Source organism: Pleurodeles waltl, chromosome 3_2, assembly GCF_031143425.1.
Source record: "Pleurodeles waltl isolate 20211129_DDA chromosome 3_2, aPleWal1.hap1.20221129, whole genome shotgun sequence".
Classification (NCBI taxonomy): domain Eukaryota; kingdom Metazoa; phylum Chordata; class Amphibia; order Caudata; family Salamandridae; genus Pleurodeles; species Pleurodeles waltl.
The window spans coordinates 171,045,637-171,064,788 of NC_090441.1; the positions used below are offsets into that span (position 1 = coordinate 171,045,637).

General features: G+C 45.5%; 1 protein-coding gene across 2 annotated transcripts in view; it reads right to left on the reverse strand.

Annotated features, from left to right (window-relative positions):
• LOC138286635 (keratin, type I cytoskeletal 18-B-like) overlaps positions 1–18,884 on the reverse strand; it is a 35,798-nt gene extending 16,914 nt beyond the window's left edge. Inside the window, exons 1-3 of one of the 2 annotated variants that reach the window (XM_069227086.1) lie at positions 18,479–18,884; positions 5,984–6,066; positions 3,495–3,651 (exon numbers count right to left, since the gene is read on the reverse strand). In XM_069227086.1, the coding sequence (XP_069083187.1) occupies positions 3,495–3,651; positions 5,984–6,066; positions 18,479–18,835 (597 nt within the window). In that variant the 5' untranslated portion in view covers positions 18,836–18,884. The remainder of the gene's footprint in view (positions 1–3,494; positions 3,652–5,983; positions 6,067–18,478) is intronic. The other variant, XM_069227087.1, reaches the window with a different exon arrangement.
• Positions 18,885–19,152: the final 268 nt, after the last annotated feature.

The following is a 19,152-nucleotide window of genomic DNA, read 5'->3' on the forward strand; positions in this document are numbered from 1 at the left end:
CAAGGAGTGTAGGGGAAAGGGCGTGGCCAGATTAACTAAACCATGTGTCTATCCATTATTAATGCAGAGGGCTAATGGGCAGGGGGTTGCTGAACAGGAATGCCCTACCAGTTTTCTGAAATCACCTTTGGATGTGCAGTCTGCAGATGGCCACACTGTACACAAAGCCAACACTCTGGCTCAAGCCACCCATTTTTACAAAACATATCCACTGTTGGTATCTTCTGTAAATAATAGATACCACACTCAATTTACACTTGTTCCAGGATCTTGAAGCATAAAATTCAACCATACACAAAAGAAAAGTTTAAAACATTGATGTTGACCATGATCGTCGCCAAACTTTAGATGCCAAAATACAATCATTCATCTCTGCAGGCAAATTCACAATGTGATACATGTGAGAGAGAAGCTGCTTCCTCCGTGATGCAACATCAGGACCATCATCTCAACCCTGAAAACACAGAACTGGGCTCCCTCTACCACAATAACCAATAAATGAATGAAGGCCTACAGTACAGCACTCAAATACGGCAGAATGTAGTCAAGCCCTACATGAAATCAGGCCCTGGCACCAGGTTAAAAGGTGTGGCAGTGCTAAGACCCCTAAATTATCTGAGTGCTCCTCACATTGAAGCTGGACTTCCCACCGCTTCCCACGTGTCCTGGTTGAACTTCCACCTATAGCGTCCACTGTCAGCCGCCAGCACGCCACGATCCATAGAACATTGTGGGGAATGTGCCACAGTGGACAAGCCGCACATCTTGGAACTTGGAGAAGTGTGTTCTAATCCCAGCATCAGCACCTGACAATTGTATGAACCTAAGAAAACCTGTTTATTCCTGTGTCTCTAATTGAGAACATATGCAATCCGATAAAATAGTTGCATGGAACAACTGTGTCCCAACTACATGGTTTCTGGAACTGTACTATTCAGTGCACTACTCGGTGTACAAGTCAGTATAGAGCACCTCAGAGCTCCCGCCCTCATTGAAACCATACATGCGCTTTATGATGTTCCTAAAGATGATAAGACCTTTCAGATGTGTTGCCTTTCATGCAAATGTTGAAAATCTGCCTCCTTGAAAACATTTTTGCTTAACTCAACTTTAAAAAAAAAAAAATTTTTAGGGAGCCTCGTGGAATACAAATATGCACCTTTAAAACTTACTCTAAATGAATAACGGATTCAAATTTCATGTTATGTTGATTGTGTTACTCATTTACACATACACCCATCTATCTCCACACCATTGGCCCCAAAGATCCACTACTGTGTCTCTCTGCACCATCTCTGGCTCTGTGTTTTGTGACCTCCCATATCTGAGGTGTCCTGGCCCCCGTTCACACCACAAGTAATTCAAGGGAATCACGTGAGTAGTGCGCTGTCCCTTTAAATATTGAACAAGGATGTCCTGAAGCTGAAAAAGGCGGGGCCTTTTTGGCATACACAGCCCTGGTTAGACAAACAACCAAAATGCCACCTTCTCTGGCTGTTTCCCAAGTCACACTTTGAGCAAACAGCAAGATGGGGTAGGAGAGGTGGTTCTCATTGTGAAATACGCCCAGACTGGTCCAGTGAGGTTCTTCCAGCTCACGCGGAACTCAGCCCTCTGCCCTCTGTAACCGCTGCTCTGGGATCCCACGCCTGCTAAGCAAACACTGGGCAACCTTCAATGGGGACATAATCTCTGTGGCATCTGGATTTCTTAACAAGGTCCTTTCAAGACACATTCACTGCTTTTCATCTTTTTCAGATTTTAGGTGTTGAGTGGAATTTGCTGGAAGCACAATCCCTCTAGACACAAGATGGCTGGCCTCAATGCAAGCTCCACCCACAGAGCCCATTACGCCGTAGCCTGCTTCGGAGAGTCATGAGAGGGTTGTGTCTTAAAGAGACAGAGGCCCCAAACCCATGCATCCTGTGTGAGTCTCACACATAAAGGCCGGGTTCAGCACTCACACCAAATAAGCTGGACCATGTGCAACATTGGTCTGACCCTCAGATGTGGATCTCTGATCACAGCTCCACTGTGCATAGAACATCACTTGGCGGGTACGTAGAGGCTGCTGGAGGCTCTACAACCACTGAGCATCCTTGTGCAACCATTATAGGTCTGAACATCCAGGGGCTATCGGTGGCTTCTGCTGCAGCCCTGACTCCTGCCCTCCTCTGGAAGCACACATGGTTCAGTGTTAGGGGGACACATTTGTTTCCAGGACCTGCACCTGACTCCTAGCAAAACATGGTGTCCAGTTACATGGGAGGCAGAGAAGAGACCATCCTCTGACCCGTGGTACCTCTCCACCCACTGAGCCATCAGTACCGGCAGCCTGCATGAAACTCATCACTGTTAAGCTGCTTGAGCTGCTTGTTCTCCCCGGGACTACCCTTCAAGACAGTGCAGGTGGCCATGAAGTATGGGGGAGCAGAGGTGTGAGCAAACTCAGAGCAGCAGTATCTGTCCGCAGAGCTTCGTTCAGCCCCACCCTTCCAACCCCTCATGGCCCAAGGTGCCCTGGTGCAAGCACGAAGGGGTGGACAGCCAGGAGACTAGACCATGGTGGGTCACCTGGATCCTCAAAACAAATTCGTCTGGGACATGATGTTTATATTTTCTGGGCGGCCTTTAAATATATTACCTTATATGTTCATTATTTTTCTATAAAGTAGTAGTAATTGTTGGATATACTATCTAATTGGTGACATTATCTTTTATACTTTCTGGGAGATTATTGACTACTCTCCCTGAAAGGACTGGTATTTTTATACATTTTCCATGTCAATCAATCAATCAACAATTTGGTGAACGTGGCTAATCACCCATAGGGTCTCAAGGCTCTGTATGTGGGTGTGCTGCTCAGTCGAAAAGCCGGGTCTTGAGGTCCTTCCTGAACTGCTCCAGTGATGCATTCTGCCTGAATTTGAGTGGTAGTGAATTCCATGTCCGGGCTGCTATGTAGGAGAAAGATCTTCCTTCTGCTGTACTTTTCTGGATCTTGGGGACAGCTGCAAGGGTGAGCTGGAAGGAACGGAGACGTCTGTTGGGTACGCAGAAGGTGAGGCGGTGGTTGAGGTATGCCAGTCCTATTTTGAGCAGTGCCTTTTAGCTGTGGATCAGGAGTTTGTATGTGATGCGCTTGTTGGTTGGGAGCCAGTGTACGTTTCTGAGGTGGGAGAAGATGCAGCTGTGTCGGGGGATGTCCAGGACTCGTGCCTATACTGCTGAATGGAGACATCACAGCTTTTACTACCCGATGGATGTGTTTTCCCGTTTGGGTGTTATTTGCTCTATTTTTAATTTGGATACCAGTATATAACACCCAACCAGTGAGATTTCAGAGAGTGACATTTTGCAATATTGTGTTCATCGATGTCTCATTTGTTGTAGACTTTCATTACACAAATAGTTGAATTGGTCCTGCAAGGAGAACAAATCCTTTTTGTGTGCTTTTAGCATGAAATAGAGTGTATGCATCTGCCTTCCCTTACCTCCTTGTGGGTTTGGCGCAGATGGGCCAGTTCCTCCTTCAGCGACTCCAGCTCTGACTCTAGCTTCATCCGCAGGTGGTTGGTGTCGTCGATCATCTTCCGCAGTCCCTGGGTGTCCTTCTGCACCCCATCGCACATCGCCTGCTCAGTCTCCAGCCTACAGGGGCAAAGCAGGACCTTCTTGTTAAATGAAAACACAACTAGATCCATTGTCATTGAATCAGAAATCAGCAAGTGATAACCTAGTTAAGGGAATCAATCACCTAATCTGGGTTCACACACCAGCACTCTACATAGCTGTCAGGCAGCCCTGCTAAACCAATCAAAATCTACAGACTTGGATGGCCAACCTTTCTATTGTGAAATCAACAGCCCAGAGTTCCAATCTCGGCTTCTCAAATCTAGCACACTCTGTGATCCTGGGAAAGTGACTTTAGCTCTCTGTGCCCAAGTTCCCTTGCTTCCCTATCTCCTAACAGACCCTGATTCCTAAATGGATATTGGAAAACTGGGCATTTACTTCTGCATTTATGGAAACTGAAGGGACTGATCGAATATAGGCACTACTTTATATAAGCTAATCCCTCCCTTAAAGAGTACTATTGTTCTGTTTAGCCTTTTTTGAATCATTGTTTGTGTTTTGTCACCAGTACTTTGGTCATCACTTGCATAAAAACATATGTTCTAATCTTCCCGCTGACCCCCTGCCTGTGCAGTCTTATTACGTGACTTCTGGTACCAGACGTACCCTGGTGCTGACAATGCAGCCTTTAGTCCCATTGGAAATTCCATTTTTTATCATATTATTGAGCCTTCACACACCCTGACTCACAGCCTGGCTTAGTCCTTCCAGGGATGCAGCTTCCTATGCTGGGGTGGGCAGTGGTCCCAGAGGAGTCCAGGTGTGGCCTCTGGAAGAAGTAATAGAACCTCACATTAGGCCCCCAGAACTCAGCACAGTAGCGTACGTAAAACTCCTGTTCTGGCCTGCTGAGCTACCCAAATTACTCCCAATGAGTCCTTGTGAAATGGACACAGGAGTCCAGGTGAGCCATTCAGAACTGTACACAGAGCTGCATGTGTGCCCTCCAGAAGTAGTGGAAAAATCACAAATGGGACATTGAGACCTGAGCACCAAGGTCTCCTGCAACAACCTCTGCAAACTACTTTAAATGTACCCCGCCACACCAGAAATACACATGGTGCGCCAGGTGTGGCCGGCAAGACTAGGGCCCGTATTTATACTTTTTTGCGCCGCATTTGCGTCGTTTTTTGACGCAAAAACGGCGCAAACTTGTAAAATACCATTGTATTTTGTAGGTTTGCGCCGTTTTGCGACAAAAAGCGGCGCAAATGCGGCGCTAAAAAAAGTATAAATACGGGCCTAGATGCGCTACTTTACACGTGGCCTCCAGAAAACACTTTAGATCTCCCCCTACACCTTCAAATGGCCACAGTACTCTAGGTGAGTCTAGGTGAGTCTTTAGTAAATGCCTATAATATTCTAGATATGGCCATCACAACTAGGTGCAGGTCTCCAGGTGTGACTTCCAGAAAGCACTCAAGATATTCCTCTGGCACCCAGAACTGAACAAGGTGCTCTGAATGTGTCCTTCAGAATTGTATGTAATGCTTCAGGTGTGGCCTCCAGGGCCACCTAAATTGTTCCACAAGGGTCCTCTAAAGCTGGACACTTTACTCAAGAAGAGGCCTCCAAATCTAATCAAAATGCTCAGGAGGTGGCCCTTAGAATTGGAAACCACCCTACAGATGTGGCCTTCAGAACTGCACAGAATATTTAAGACGCGACCTTCCGAGGTAGATCCCATGATCCCTGATAAATGAACAACCCAACACCCCCTGTATCCTAGGACAGCTTTTTATCACCTTTCACATCCTGATAAAATGTGAAGACAAGGAGTAGAGGGATAAAAATATATATTTGCTTCTATTGCCTTTTTTGTACCAGAAGCAAAGGTATCATGTTTGGTTTTTTTTCTGGAAATATACCTCTTCAAGTTCAGAGACTGATTTGTAAATGAAAACCTGACGGTTTCTTTATTAAATGCTCTGGAATATTGTGGAGAACAAGCGGGACCTTGCCCTAGAAAGACATGATTTGCACATTTTCTGCAAATATGTTTTCTGAATTGTTTTCACCTTCCGTTTTTGAACAGCCTTGCTTATCGTTCCCAGTTTACTGCGCCATCTTGAATTATACGCCTGCACGATTTTCTGTTGTGAAAGGAGGCAATGACCATGGGGAGGTGCACAAAATGTGCGGCTTTACAGCAAACAACACAAGTAATGCACACCCTGTCTCCTAATATCATCTGGAAAAGGATTCATGTTAGTGGCTGTCCCTCTTATGCCCCCTTTGCTACATCCATGATGATTTGCTTTTGGGTCCATTTTAAGTAGGGTCTACACAAGCAATCCACAGCCATCGTTGGGTGCTTACCACTTTTGTAAAAATGTCAAACACCTACTTGACTTTGATGTCATCAGCAGCCAGACGGGCATTATCGATGTGCAGCAGGAGCTTGGCGTTGTCCATGTTCAGGCCTTCGACCTATGAGACCAAAGACAAGAGTTAGAAGGTACCCCAGTGAGGCTTCTAAGGGTACACCAACACAATCCCCTCCAGGATGCCCTAGATCACCCCATACTTGAGATATTCTGCCCAAAGAGAGGACCTGGTTCTATAAATGGCAATATTTAATTCCTACTAGGTAGCAGTTCGACGTGAGAGTCTTGTCAATGAGCTCAATCGTTAGCAGTTTGCCTCCATGTCATGTTATATATTTCTACAGCATCTTATGGTAGCAATGGCTGCTTATATGCTGTCCTGTGCAAACTAAGGGGTTTGAGTAGGAGTTAAATAGAGATAATGTTGAGCAAGTGAGATGGAGCATAAACACTACAACACTCACAGGTATTTCTAAATGATTTTTAATCTCTTCCAATAATTGTGGCACTTCTTGATATTGTAAAGAGGTGGGCTGTGTTGGTTTTTAACAGGTGAACCTCTTGCTTATAGAGTGCGAACACCCAATCTCTCTGGTGACCCCACAGAGTGAATGTCCCAACCTCAGTGATCTTGAAGGTGAACAGTGGCAATAGCTAGAGCTTGAAGCTATTTTGTTTTGTTGGTGAAGAGTTGGTATGGACTCCTCATTGGATATTGAGTAGTCTTTGGCCCCCGAAAGGACTATGCAATATCCTATGAGATAACTGGTCTTCAGTTCAGAGTCTTCAGATGGGATTCTAGTTCTTTATACTAAAGTTGGTACTATCAGCAGGATCCTTGATTCCCATCAACATGGTAACATCCTTGTTGTTGAGTATAGGTTACCATCTTAAGATCTTTGGGCCTGATTTAGAGTTTGGCGGATGCTGTTTTACAATTCCATTATATCCTATGGAAACTGTGATACGGTGGATGCAATATCTGTCACGTTTGTGATGCAGTAACTCATCGGCCAATCTCTAAATCAGGCCCTTTGTCATTTAGCACTGGAGGCCATCTTAAATCAAAGATCCGGTGGTCAGGTGATGCTGCATGCTTGAGGGTGTTTGGAGCCCTCCTCTCCTGAACCTGAATCCTTAACTGATGAGTTAGTAGCGAACGCCAGTCCTGTACAGTGCACTAGCTCCAACCAGAGTCCTGATGCGCAACTCTGCGAATACATCCTCCAATCCAAACACAAGCTCAACTTTGGTTGATTTGTAAAATGTAACTCTTCTTACAAGAAAACCCAGGTAATGCATTCAAAATGGAGTATGATCAAAAACAGATTACACTGCCCACACAGAGACACAGAGAAATGGAGTAAATCAATGATTGGGTCTGCCTTGAAGAAGCAGCTGTGAGATGTGGTGCAGCAGTCTCAGGGTCTAGAATCAGTGTATTCTGTGTATTTACCAAATTGTCACTTAGAGAACAGAGCTGGGACATCTTTGTAGACGTTTTAACCCATAGACCCAACTTGAGCTCGACTGGAGTCATTGCACAGCTTGTGTTTTCGTACTAAGACTGACTTTCATGCACCGATCCTAGTGTAATACACTCTGACAACTCATCCGTTGCTGATTTTTAAAGAACTTTATGGAATAACTTTTGATAAATGGCTCAAAGACTAAGTCCACCAGCTGGCCAGCGTAAGCCAATATTGCCTTTACTGTCTGCTGACCACAAAGCTTTGGTGTTGATAATAGCCGTCAGTTCCAGGACTGATTATTGCAGGGGATCTGGAATGGACCATCAGTCAAGTATTTTGTCACTCGTGTCCTAGCTGGGAGTTGGCGTCAAAGTGAGGGGTGTTGAACGGTGAGCTAAATAACTCTCAGAGTTTCTAGCCCCAATTTCTGATGAAGGATGGCACTGTGAACCCTGTGGACACACTGAGGATACTTTGAAGACCTGACTACCAAGAGAATGTTGTCAATGATGTATTTGATTGTTTTTTCAAAAGAGATAACTGAACTTAGCTGCAATGCTTGGTCTGCTAAATTTGTTCAGAGCTGCCACTTATTAGAATAATTGTGATAAAATATGTTTGCCGTGCCAGGTGAATTTCCTTTTACACAGGGGGGGTGCGTGGCATTAAAAAGTTTGAAGACCATTGCCTTAAAACATGTATCAGAAACAGAATGCATGCACACATCCCCTTCTACAGTGAGCACTGTGTTCCTGACCACAGTTCCACGACAAGTATACATTTTAGAGTGTGTGCTGTGTGGGTCTCAGTCCATCGGGTGACAACATTTCACAAGAGTGGATGGGAAAGTATCTGAGCTCGGGTACTGTGTGCGCATGCGGAAACCAAAAAAAAGCTCCTGTCCAGTTTTACTGGACACAGTGAAGTATTCTTCCAGTATTTTACTCTCTGTGTCCTTTTTTGAGGCTGTGGTGTGTGGTTTGAGTCCTTTGCTCATTTTTGAGGAGGGGACAAAGCTGAGAAGAAGGATTACTGCTGATGCAAATGACCAGCTGCGCTGATTCACACATGGAAATGAGATGCCTACATTATGTAAAGTTTTTTAGCAGTCAATGAATTCCGAAAATGGCAAATGAAGAAAAACATGTAATCCATGTAACAAGTCCCACAAAACCGAAGAACTATGGCATGGTATTGGTGGACCCCTCACAATCATGCTTAGAAGTGCCTAGTAATTCCTTAAAGCAATCTTTCCTAGATGATGTGTAGGTCTCGGGTCGAAATTGAAGGGGGGGGGGGGGGGCTGGGATCAGTGTAGATAGAAAATATCAGAAGGTGGTCTGGAATGCAAATGTTCATTTTACTCACCATCTAGAGAGGACAGAGAAAACTGACATGTAAGCCTGCCTCTACCAAACTTAAAAAATCAGTTTACTAGGACCCTTCTAAGTTACCCCGCCTCGACTCACTGTTTCATAGTTTCACACCCCATAAAACATTACCACTGCACCCCCAAACAATTCCTTTCACCCCTTCTACTCTTGATTGCAGTCAACCTGTGGGTTTACCCAGTCCTTCTGCTCCGTTGAACAATCCCTCTCCCCTTTATTCAGCCAGTTTGCCCTTTTCTCCAGTCCTCCTGCACTGTTGTTCTGTATTTCTCTTCTGTTACCCACTATTTCTAACACATCACTCATTTCTACTGCCTTTAGGCACAATCTAACTCATTTGTTGGTGGTGCAAAACTGATAGAAACTGTGGTGAATTCACGTTAAAGATCTTGAACCTCTACAGCGGTTTGATGATCCATGTTTGAGAAGCAATGTTTTTTCATGTGATTTTCTCATGGAAATTATATTAAGTTCTCCAGAAGCTAAAATGAGGGCACATTTTCTATAAATTCACAAATCTCTTCCAAGGCAATATGAGGAAAATGTCTGATATGCTGAAGAAAACGTACTTTCCCACAGGAGCTGTGGGCTATCAGTTAATACTTCAGTGTTCCAGTGCAGTTTCACCACAAAGTAAGCAACTAGTGTGCTAACCTTATGTATGTTCATGACAGAAGTGAGACGCATCTGAATGCCATGTTGGTGGAACAGGAGTCTGGAATGGGAGTCGTGGATCTGAATATTTTTCCTACAGAGGAGATTGCCTTAAATGAACAAAATGATGGATTTAATTTTGTCAAAAAATTATAGTTGGATCTGTAGAATGCTAAGATTATAACACATTTCTCAAATATCTTCATCATCCTGTGTCGGAAATAAGTCTGGAAGGCTGACTGAAATGTATTTTCAACAGCAGCAGTCTGCCAGTCAACTTCCCTGTGGCCTACTAAATCTTCACCACAGATTTCTAATGAACAACTAGAGAAATTGTGCTTCACTGCATATTTCTTTGAGTGACACCTTTTTCAAGATGGGGTAGACTATGTGTATTTAGTTGATGTATAAGGCAGTGCTCATCCAAGGAAGTTTTACAGTACCAATAGTGAATACTACTGTCAGTATACTAAATGCTACTCATTTATGCACCATGGAAGAAGGATGAAAGGTCAAGGTGGGTTCAACTTCCAGACCTGTGTCCAGCAGATTGTACAGGAAGCTCATTAAACAAAAACTGTCTCTAGCATCAAGGGACTCAGTGGGGTAAGTGTCTGCTTCAAGGCTCTGTGCAACTACTGCAAGTTCGAGTCCTGGGAGGGCCACCTGAACCATTCATGTTTCCAAGGTAAATGAAAACAGTGCCACTATTAATCCTGTGCATATCTCATATTGTATAATACAGTGGAGCAAAATTATTTTCATTACTTCGGTTGGTAAACACGTCGGCTTTACTTCTTTGGCAGAAGTGGGTTTTGACCTAAAGAGTAACCCAAGGGCCACGCAAGTGCCAAATGAATTTAAGCAGAATACAGAATTATTCCAGAAAAGATATACAATTATTTTTTATATGTGTAATTTGGTCAAAGTAATTGTATGTTCTGAGCATAATATGTACTGTTGTATAAGATAGTTTGGTAAATAAACGCATTTCCTAGAGACTTGCGTGCACGCTACTGCTCATAGCACCTGGACACCCTCGAGGGTGATTAGCGCGCTGTACAAATCGGAATAACATGACATCATTTCTGATCCCAATGGACAAACTGTGAGGACAGTAAAATCTACTTTTGAGAAAGTTATCTTCTCAAACGTTAGTTGTGTTTGATGTGTTTTGGGGTATGTTGTTTCTGAGTTATATTTAGAATGATGCATTTTTCTACAATAACAGTGCTGTGACTTTCGGCCTCTTTCTTCCGGTTCTCCTAGTGTGCATGTGTGTTTTTATAGTGTCATATTTTGCTGAATCTGCGCCAGTAGTTGCTCGTGGAGGACTTACGTTTTATTCCATCAGAATTCGTCCAGAGCATGAGGGAGAAGGGAGAAGGGAGAATGAAAGAAAAAATAGATAGGAAAGGGAATAAAAAGTTTGGTAATTGGTGACATGAAAGAAAGGTAACCATGGGATAACAAAATCAGGAATTGTAGGGTGGGGGAAGAGGCATAAGGTGGAATGAAGACCAGGTACCTTTGATATTTGGCACCTCTGGCATGTGGTAGAGACACTGGCAGACTCCTAAGAACAACTTTGGACCTCTGCACACACTTAGGCCCATATTTATACTTTTTTAGCGCCGCATTTGCGTCGTTTTTAAAAAACGACGCAAATGCGGCGCTAAATAAATATACATATGGGCCTTAGGGCCTTATTTATTAGGACATGGCACAGCGCTGTGCCGCAAGCAATGTTGCTGTGCCGAGCTGCGTCCTTTCCAAAACGCAGTAATGCACTGTATTTTCAAGAATACGGTGCATCCCTGTGTGCTTCCATGTGCTGGCACTAAAATGATCTGCCTAGAACCAATGCAGGCACCCTTGCACCATAGTGCACCCATAGTGCAAGGGTGTCTGCGTTGCAGGAAATGATTGTTTATGTGCAGGAAGGTGTCCTTCCTGCACATAAACAATCTGCAATGGGGATTTCTTACTTATATGGGTTTTGCAGAATACAGCACACATAGAGGTAGCAAATCGTCATTATTTAATGATTGTTTATGTGCAGGAAGAGACACCTTCCTGCACATAAACAATCATTAATGGTGTTTTTCTCTCTCTGCGTGACGCACAAAAGTGAGTCGGGGCCCATATTTACAAGGTGGCATTAAGCCACGCAAAGTGGAGCAACGCTGCCTTGTAAAATTAGAAAAGGGCAGAGTGCGACCAAAGGTCTCTGAAAGTGACTCTCCAGTGGCGCTAGGGGCTTGTAAATGAGCCCCTAAGTGCTTTTTAGGTCTGGCTCGACAGTGCATCCACTTGCTAACCTATTGCATCTAAAGCTTTAAAAGACACATAGAGTTTGGTTTAGCTATAACCCAAGGAGTATTTCCCTCTCACATCATGCTATTAAATGTTGGTCTCTTATTCCGCCTGGAGTGGAGCGCTTGCTTTATATGACATGAGAGAGTGTTTTACATCTGAAAGGTACACGGAGACGTCACATTGCAATGATTGCATTCATCACAGAGATGCATTCTATACAGGCAGCAAGGCCTTTGAATCTTCAATCAGACGTGTGGCTTTGCAATGATTGTTTTACAAGCTACGCACTAGGGTCATAACGATTGAAATCCGTTATAATGATTGATAATGTTTAAATAATGTCATAGATTTTTAGATTACTTATGGCTTCACATATGTTGACGTTCTATGTGAATATAAACCAATAAAAACCGTGTGCATAAAAATGAAGTAGCTTTTGTACATAAGACCTATTGTTTATAATGTGTCAAGAAATTGTTATAAAAAAAATATTCATTACTATTTGAGTTCTTCCTGGAGCTGTACAAAATATATAATAAAAACCTCCACAGGATGCGCGCTCGTCCTGTCTAGGGCGTGGGAGAGGGGCGCTGATGGTGTTATCCTACAGCAGGCTACGATGTGAGGAACCAGAAGTGCAGCAGCGCTCCCTGCTGGCCTGTCTTGAAATAACAGGATCAAGTTTCCTTTCCTGGCTTCCAGGCCAAAGCGAGCACTTCGAAATGACGCGGAAGAAGCAGTGTTAATCAAAACCAAATTCAACACAGGCCTGAAAAAAAACACACACGCGAACTGCGACGGTGCACAAACGACTTCGAAAGCAATGATGCAAAGACCAGGTATGTGACTTACTATTCATATTTTTTATGTGTCCTGTGTGTTGGAGCCGGACCTCCGAGCAGTCTTTAATTTGTAGATTGCCTCCAATTTGATTTTATGGTATTTATTGTACGTCTATCTTAATAACTGAACTGCATCTATTGGGGCCTGCTGGGCTAACAAGATGAACATCCAGGGCCTATATTTACATGCAGAACGGTGGGTATTTCCATATCGATGAGTTGTATTTAAAACTTGTCTTGATGCAGCCCTGCAGGTCTGCCAGTGAGCGCCAGCCAGCTGAAAGATGCAAAGCAGGCGGTGACGTCATGGTTTACACGGAAAATATTTCAGTCGAACAGTAACCACACCACTCGCCCACACTTCCAGTTTTGCAGTCACTAGTGTGGCGCATGGCACTAGATTCACACGCATTATGTGCTACTCAGAGTTAAGACCCTCTCGTGACTGTACCGATTCGCTTCCTCAACGCTGAGTGGCCATTTACACAGCACCGGCTACAAACCGAGCGGTCTTCTGCTTGTGTCACCACAGTATTGATTGGTGCTCGCTCTCCCGACCTCAAGGGGCCGGGCGAACCTCAGCGGGATGCGAACCTGTGCCCTGCAACTTACATAATTGTGTGTGCAACAGGTGCATTAACACAAACATGAGATCTGCAGGTTACAACTCATCCATGTAGCCTTGGTATTCGTGAGGTAAAGACACAGGAGCAGTAGGGTGGTGGAACACAGAGCAATGGGGTGGGATTAAACTTAGAACGTCTTGGTATTCATGAGATAAAGACACAGGAGCAGTAGGGGGTGCAAGAAAGAGGTATGAGGTGGAATCAAGGCTAGACAGCCTGGTATGTATGTGAAAAAAATGCTGGAGCAGTGGGGTGGTAGAAAAAAGAGCCATGAGGTGGAATCAAAACTAGACAGCCTTGTTATTCATGAGATGAGGAAGGAGGAAGAGTAGGATGGTGGAAGACAGAGGTATGAGATGGAATCAAGACTAGACAGCCTTGGCCTTCATGAGATAAGGAAACAGGATGCGTAGGGTAGTGGAAGAATGAGATGAGATTGAATCAAGACTCGTCAGCGTTGGTATTCATGAGATAAAGAAGCAGGATGAGTGGGGTAGTGGAAGAACGAGATGAGATGGAATCAAGACTCGACAGCGTTGGTATTCATGAGATAAAGAAGCAGGATGAGTGGGGTAGTGGAAGAACGAGATGAGATGGAATCAAGACTCGACAGCGTTGGTATTCATGAGATAAAGAAGCAGGATGAGTGGGGTAGTGGAAGAACGAGATGAGATGGAATCAAGACTCGTCAGCGTTGGTATTCATGAGATAAAGAAGCAGGATGAGTGGGGTAGTGGAAGAACGAGATGAGATGGAATCAAGGCTCGACAGCGTTGGTATTCATGAGATAAAGAAGCAGGATGAGTGGGGTAGTGGAAGAAAGAGATGAGATGGAATCTAGAGGAGGCAGCTCAGGTATTCGGAGACCCCAGCATTCAGTAGTGCAGTCAGGAGCAGCGGTTAGCTGCTAAGACAAGCTTTGGGTCTCCATGCGTATGTTTTTTTACATATTAAGCACAGGGTAGATGTACCGTAAATGGTGGTGGTCTTGTTTCATATTTTTCCTAAGTATTATTGTATTTTTTTATGTGTGGTATTCCAGCTGCACCTGTGGATCAAAGTACATGTTTTTACATAAAAGCATTGGCTGGACCTGGATCTACTAAGTGTTATTATGTGCTCTGGTGACCTCTGAGTCACTACTTACTACTTACATTTTCCTAAATAAATGACACCCCCAGGATGCTAAATCCACCCTAGTAAATATCTCTCTTTTTTAAATTGAAAAAAAAGTGCTACCCCTGGCTATACCTTAGTACTGCTACTGTGACTATACACCAGTACGGCTACTACTGACTGTACTAGAGTACTGCGCAGCTAACTATACCCTAGTACCGCTTCTGCTGACTTTACCCTAGTACCACTAAAGCTGGCTATACCCTAGTACTGCTGGCTATACCCTAGTATCGCTACTGTGACTGTACAGCAGTACAGCTACTGCTGACTTTACCCTAGTACTGCTAGTGCTGCCTATACTCCAGTACGGCTACTGCTCATTATACCCTAGAACCACTAAAGCTGGCCATACCCTAGTAGTATTACTACTGACTATACCCTAGTACCGCTAAAGCTGGCTATACCCTAGTACTGCTGGCTGTACCCTAGTACTGCTACTGCTGGTTTATACCCCAGTATGGCTACTGCTGACTGTACCCTAGTACTGCTACTGCTGGTTTATACCCCAGTATGGCTACTGCTGACTGTACCCTAGTACTTCTAGTGCTGCTTGTATGCCAGTACGGCTACTGCTGACTATGCCCTAGTACTTCTACACCTCTAGTACCGCTATCCCTTCCTAGAACTTGGTGCCACTACCCCTTCTTATAACCTAGCACCTCTGGCGCCAGCTGTGCCCTAGTGCCTCAGCCACTGCCCTTCTACCCCTTACTAAGCCCTATTACCTGAGACTTATTTGTTCCCCCTTCCTACTCTGTCCCAAGGCCTCTACCCCACCTGCACCTTGGCACTCCGGCCCTTGCCTATATTCCTCGACCCACCTTATGCTCAAGCACCCCTTTTTCCATTAATGCCCTGGTACTGTAGTAAAGGTATGCCTGTGCCAAGGTAATGCGTCTGGAGACAGGCTGACTGATGGGCTCTGACAGTCCTCGTATTCCCCTATACTAATCCACCACTAATCCTTTCTGCGTTCTGGAGTACCAAAATACTCGTCCAAAAGAGCTTTGACAGCTCGTCAGGGGTAGTAAGTGCAATATAAATACAAATACTACAATTACATTCAGCTGCCAGGGTCATGGGTACGCCGTGCGTCACAAGACACAGTCCTGCTGTGTGCAGAGGTGATGTCACTTCCTCCTTAGAGGCGCCCCTCGCGGCAGCTTCCGGTGGGCACACAGATGTGTCATGTACAGTCTCATCGGTTAACGCCCCCTTTTCATGGGTCCTGGTCTGTGTGTTGCTTCAGTGACCCAGCGAGGGCACCCTCGTTCCTCTGCCCTTCTAGCCCCTTTGTATTTAAATTGCGTTGAATTGATTTTAAGGAAGCTGCTGTCTGGAAGGCGGGATAAACCTAAACCAAGATTGCGCCGAGCAGACCCCATCAAGGAGCTGTCATGCCTAGCGTGAGCCTGGAGCCAGACCGCAGCAGGTGCATGCACCGCTGGGCTGCAGTCCGCAGGAAGCAGACGTGGGTGTGGCAGGGAGTCTGTGCCCTACTCCATGTTACTGACCAGGACAGGTGAGAGAGAACAGCACGAGTGCTGCTAGTTTGACTCAGTGCAAAAGACACAAGGAAAAGCAAGTTCAATTACATGGAATTCATGAAACGGGCCTCCTACGGTTCATGGTAAACAAGCATTGGTAAATCCAAAAGGTCTGGCTATTTCTTAGTGATGGGGCTTGTTAATAGATCATGCCTGATTATTAATAGGTGGACGACTGAACTGTTTTGGCATGTGACACTAATATCAGGGGACAACCAAGATGATGCTTCCAAGTAAAGATGGCAGGAAAAGATGGAGGCTGCCACTAAAGGACACAAAAGATGCTTTTCTCGTGCACTGCTGATAACAAACCAAGTCAGCAATAGCAGTGGGACATAAAAGGTCACTATGTTGGTTCATTTTACAGACAGTACACGACCGCGCCCTTTTCCTCGGGGTGCAAAAAAGCCATAAATCCAAAAATTTGTTTCAGTCACAGTAAAGTACAGTGAATGCATGAGCAAAGGAAAACAGTTCAGAGCACCTTGTCTTTACGGCAGTCTGGGGCATACCAACAAGAAGTAGGGGTTCAAGAGAGCTGCAGCACCCCCAGAATAACCTTGCAGGATGAGATTGAGCTTTAAAGATGCATTTACATGTTGTTTTTATCATGTTGCATGTATATTTGTAATTTGAACCAAGAGAAAATCTTGGTGGGTTAAAGGGTCCCATGGGGATCAGGGTCAAGACTGATTTGCATATGACTGGATCCGAAGTGGGGTGGCATGGAGAGCAAAAGAACAATGGATTAAACCCAGATCTGTGACTGGGGGTGAGTGTTTGCATTGTCAGCACTCCGTCTTTCATCCTTTTGTGTTGCTAAAGTTGCCCTATGTGGGAAGGGTATGCCCAAACGAGGGTCCCTTGCTCACTGTGCCACTGGATTCAATCTAGCCTGACTGATGAAGGGTGATACTCTGAAACCAGTCCCAGGATGTTAGTTTCTGGTCCAGGGAGGACTTGGTCTAGCAGTTCGGGCAGGACTGTTCCCATGAGGAACAGGATCAAGACTGATTTGCATATGGCTGGGTCCAAACTGGGGTGGCATGGTGAGCAAAAGAAGATGGATTAAACCCAGATCTGTGACTGGAGGTGAGTGACTGGAGGTGAGTGGTTGAAAAGTTTCATCACTCCGTTCATCATTCTTTTGTGTTGCTAAAGTCGCCCTAAGTGCTCGTTTCTGGTCCAGGGAGGACCTGGCCTGGCAGTTTGGGCTTGAATGACTGTTCCCATAGGGATCAGGGTCAAGACTGATTTGCATATGGCTGGACAGATTAAACCCAGATCTGTGACTGGGGGGTTATTGATTGGTTCTGCATTCCATCCTCCATCTTTTTGTGTTGCTAGGGTTCCAAGGAATGTCAAAGGAAAGGCAGGAAAGTAAATGTTTTCTACCATATAACAAAATTGTAACTTGTAACAACTATATAAACATGTTGATTAAACATTTTGTGCAATTCTGAGTGTGGTGGAAACAAAGCGTGTAATAGGATTTAAATAAAACAAGACACTTCAATTGTGCGTTGAGCAAATGAAAAATATATGCTGAACCCCGATTTCCACACGTTATCGTTCGTGCACCATATATGGTTATCCATGAAACTGCATGTCTGGCGCAGATGTATTGACCATTTCAATGGAAGATGCGTTCTTTATACATCTCTCCATGTTTTAGTTGTATAGTCAGGAGAGAGGGCTCCAGAATGCAGCACGAGACACACGCCGGGCCTGCCCCCTACCACACTGAGTGGGGGTGACTCGTCCACTTCACTTGTTCTTTGGGTAGCACAGAGTTTTCACAATGGCTGTGACGTAGCGTTGAAAGCAGCCCCCCACTCTGGAGGATGTTGCAGTACCAATGACTGCGGCAGACCCTATGTGTGATCTTGGTGTCTGTGGAGCTGACACCGCATGTGATCTTCGGCAGGCAGTGTGTGATCTTGTATGAACACAACGCCTCTCCCCAGCACAGCAGTCAGAGAACACGCACGTCTGGTCTGCTTGCAGAACTCCCCCAGGAAGCCCCCAGGGGCATCCCAGTCTCAGTGCAGTTGACACTCTCTGAGACTCTGTCACTATGTGTGATCCTGGTGTCTGTGAAGATGCTCTGTCACTGGTGTTTGTTACTGTCTGTTCATGATATCTGTGCATGTAACACCGCGCCTGCTCTTGAGTTATCTGCAGCTGACGCTATGATTCTGTACTGTTGACTCTATGTGTGATCTTGGGCTGGAATCCTCGTCTGACTGTGTGTGATCTTAATGTTTGTGACTCCCAGTCTGTATTCTCTTCATTTCCATACAGAAGTCACTCCGTGCAAATGTGTGTGATCTTGGTGTTTGTGACTCCTACTCTGTATTCTCTTCATTTATATCTGACACTCTGTGATCTTGGGCTGTGATCTTCCTCTGACAGTGTATGTTCTAGGATAAACCCAGCACCCCTCTCAGTCGGGTATCGCGGCGCTATAACGGGATGCTGATCTGACCTGCTTGCGGAGATCCACCAGCGGGCTCTCGTAGGGCTCCCAGTTCCGCTCGGTGGGGGTGCTCCGGCTGGCAGTGATCTCCTGGATCTCCTCCTCCAGACTGCGGTTTGCCGCCTCTAGGCGCTTCACCCTCTCCACATAGCCGGCCAGGCGCTCGTTCAGACCCTGCATGGCCTCCTGGTGGTTATTGGCAGACAGCAGCGAGTCCATCCCTGCCCGAAGCCCGGGGAGGGCAGCGTCCATGCTGCCCCGGAGAGAGCTCAAGCGGGAGGTGGAGATACGTAGCTCCCCAGGAGCGCCATATAGACTCGAGGAGCTGGAGCGCGGCTTCTGGCGCACGGACACCTGGTAAGACATCTCTGGGGTGTCTGCGAGACTTTGAGTGGGTCTGTCTCTTCTGGCACTTTTAGCGCTATATAAGGGGAGGCGGCGCCCAGGTGAGCTGCCATCTCCGGGAGTGAGAGCCGCCGCCCAATCAGGAGCCGGGCACTTGTCTCCACCCCCATGCACCTGTATGGCTTCACCCTGCCACTGAATAATGTATGATTGGTTGGCCTTGGCTGTCCACGTCGCATCCCTGACACCTGTGCAGACCTTATCACCCCCGCCCCCAGACTTCGAGGCGCTAGCCTGAGCTACGATCCCCTCCCATGCACCTGTACGCCTTCACGCAT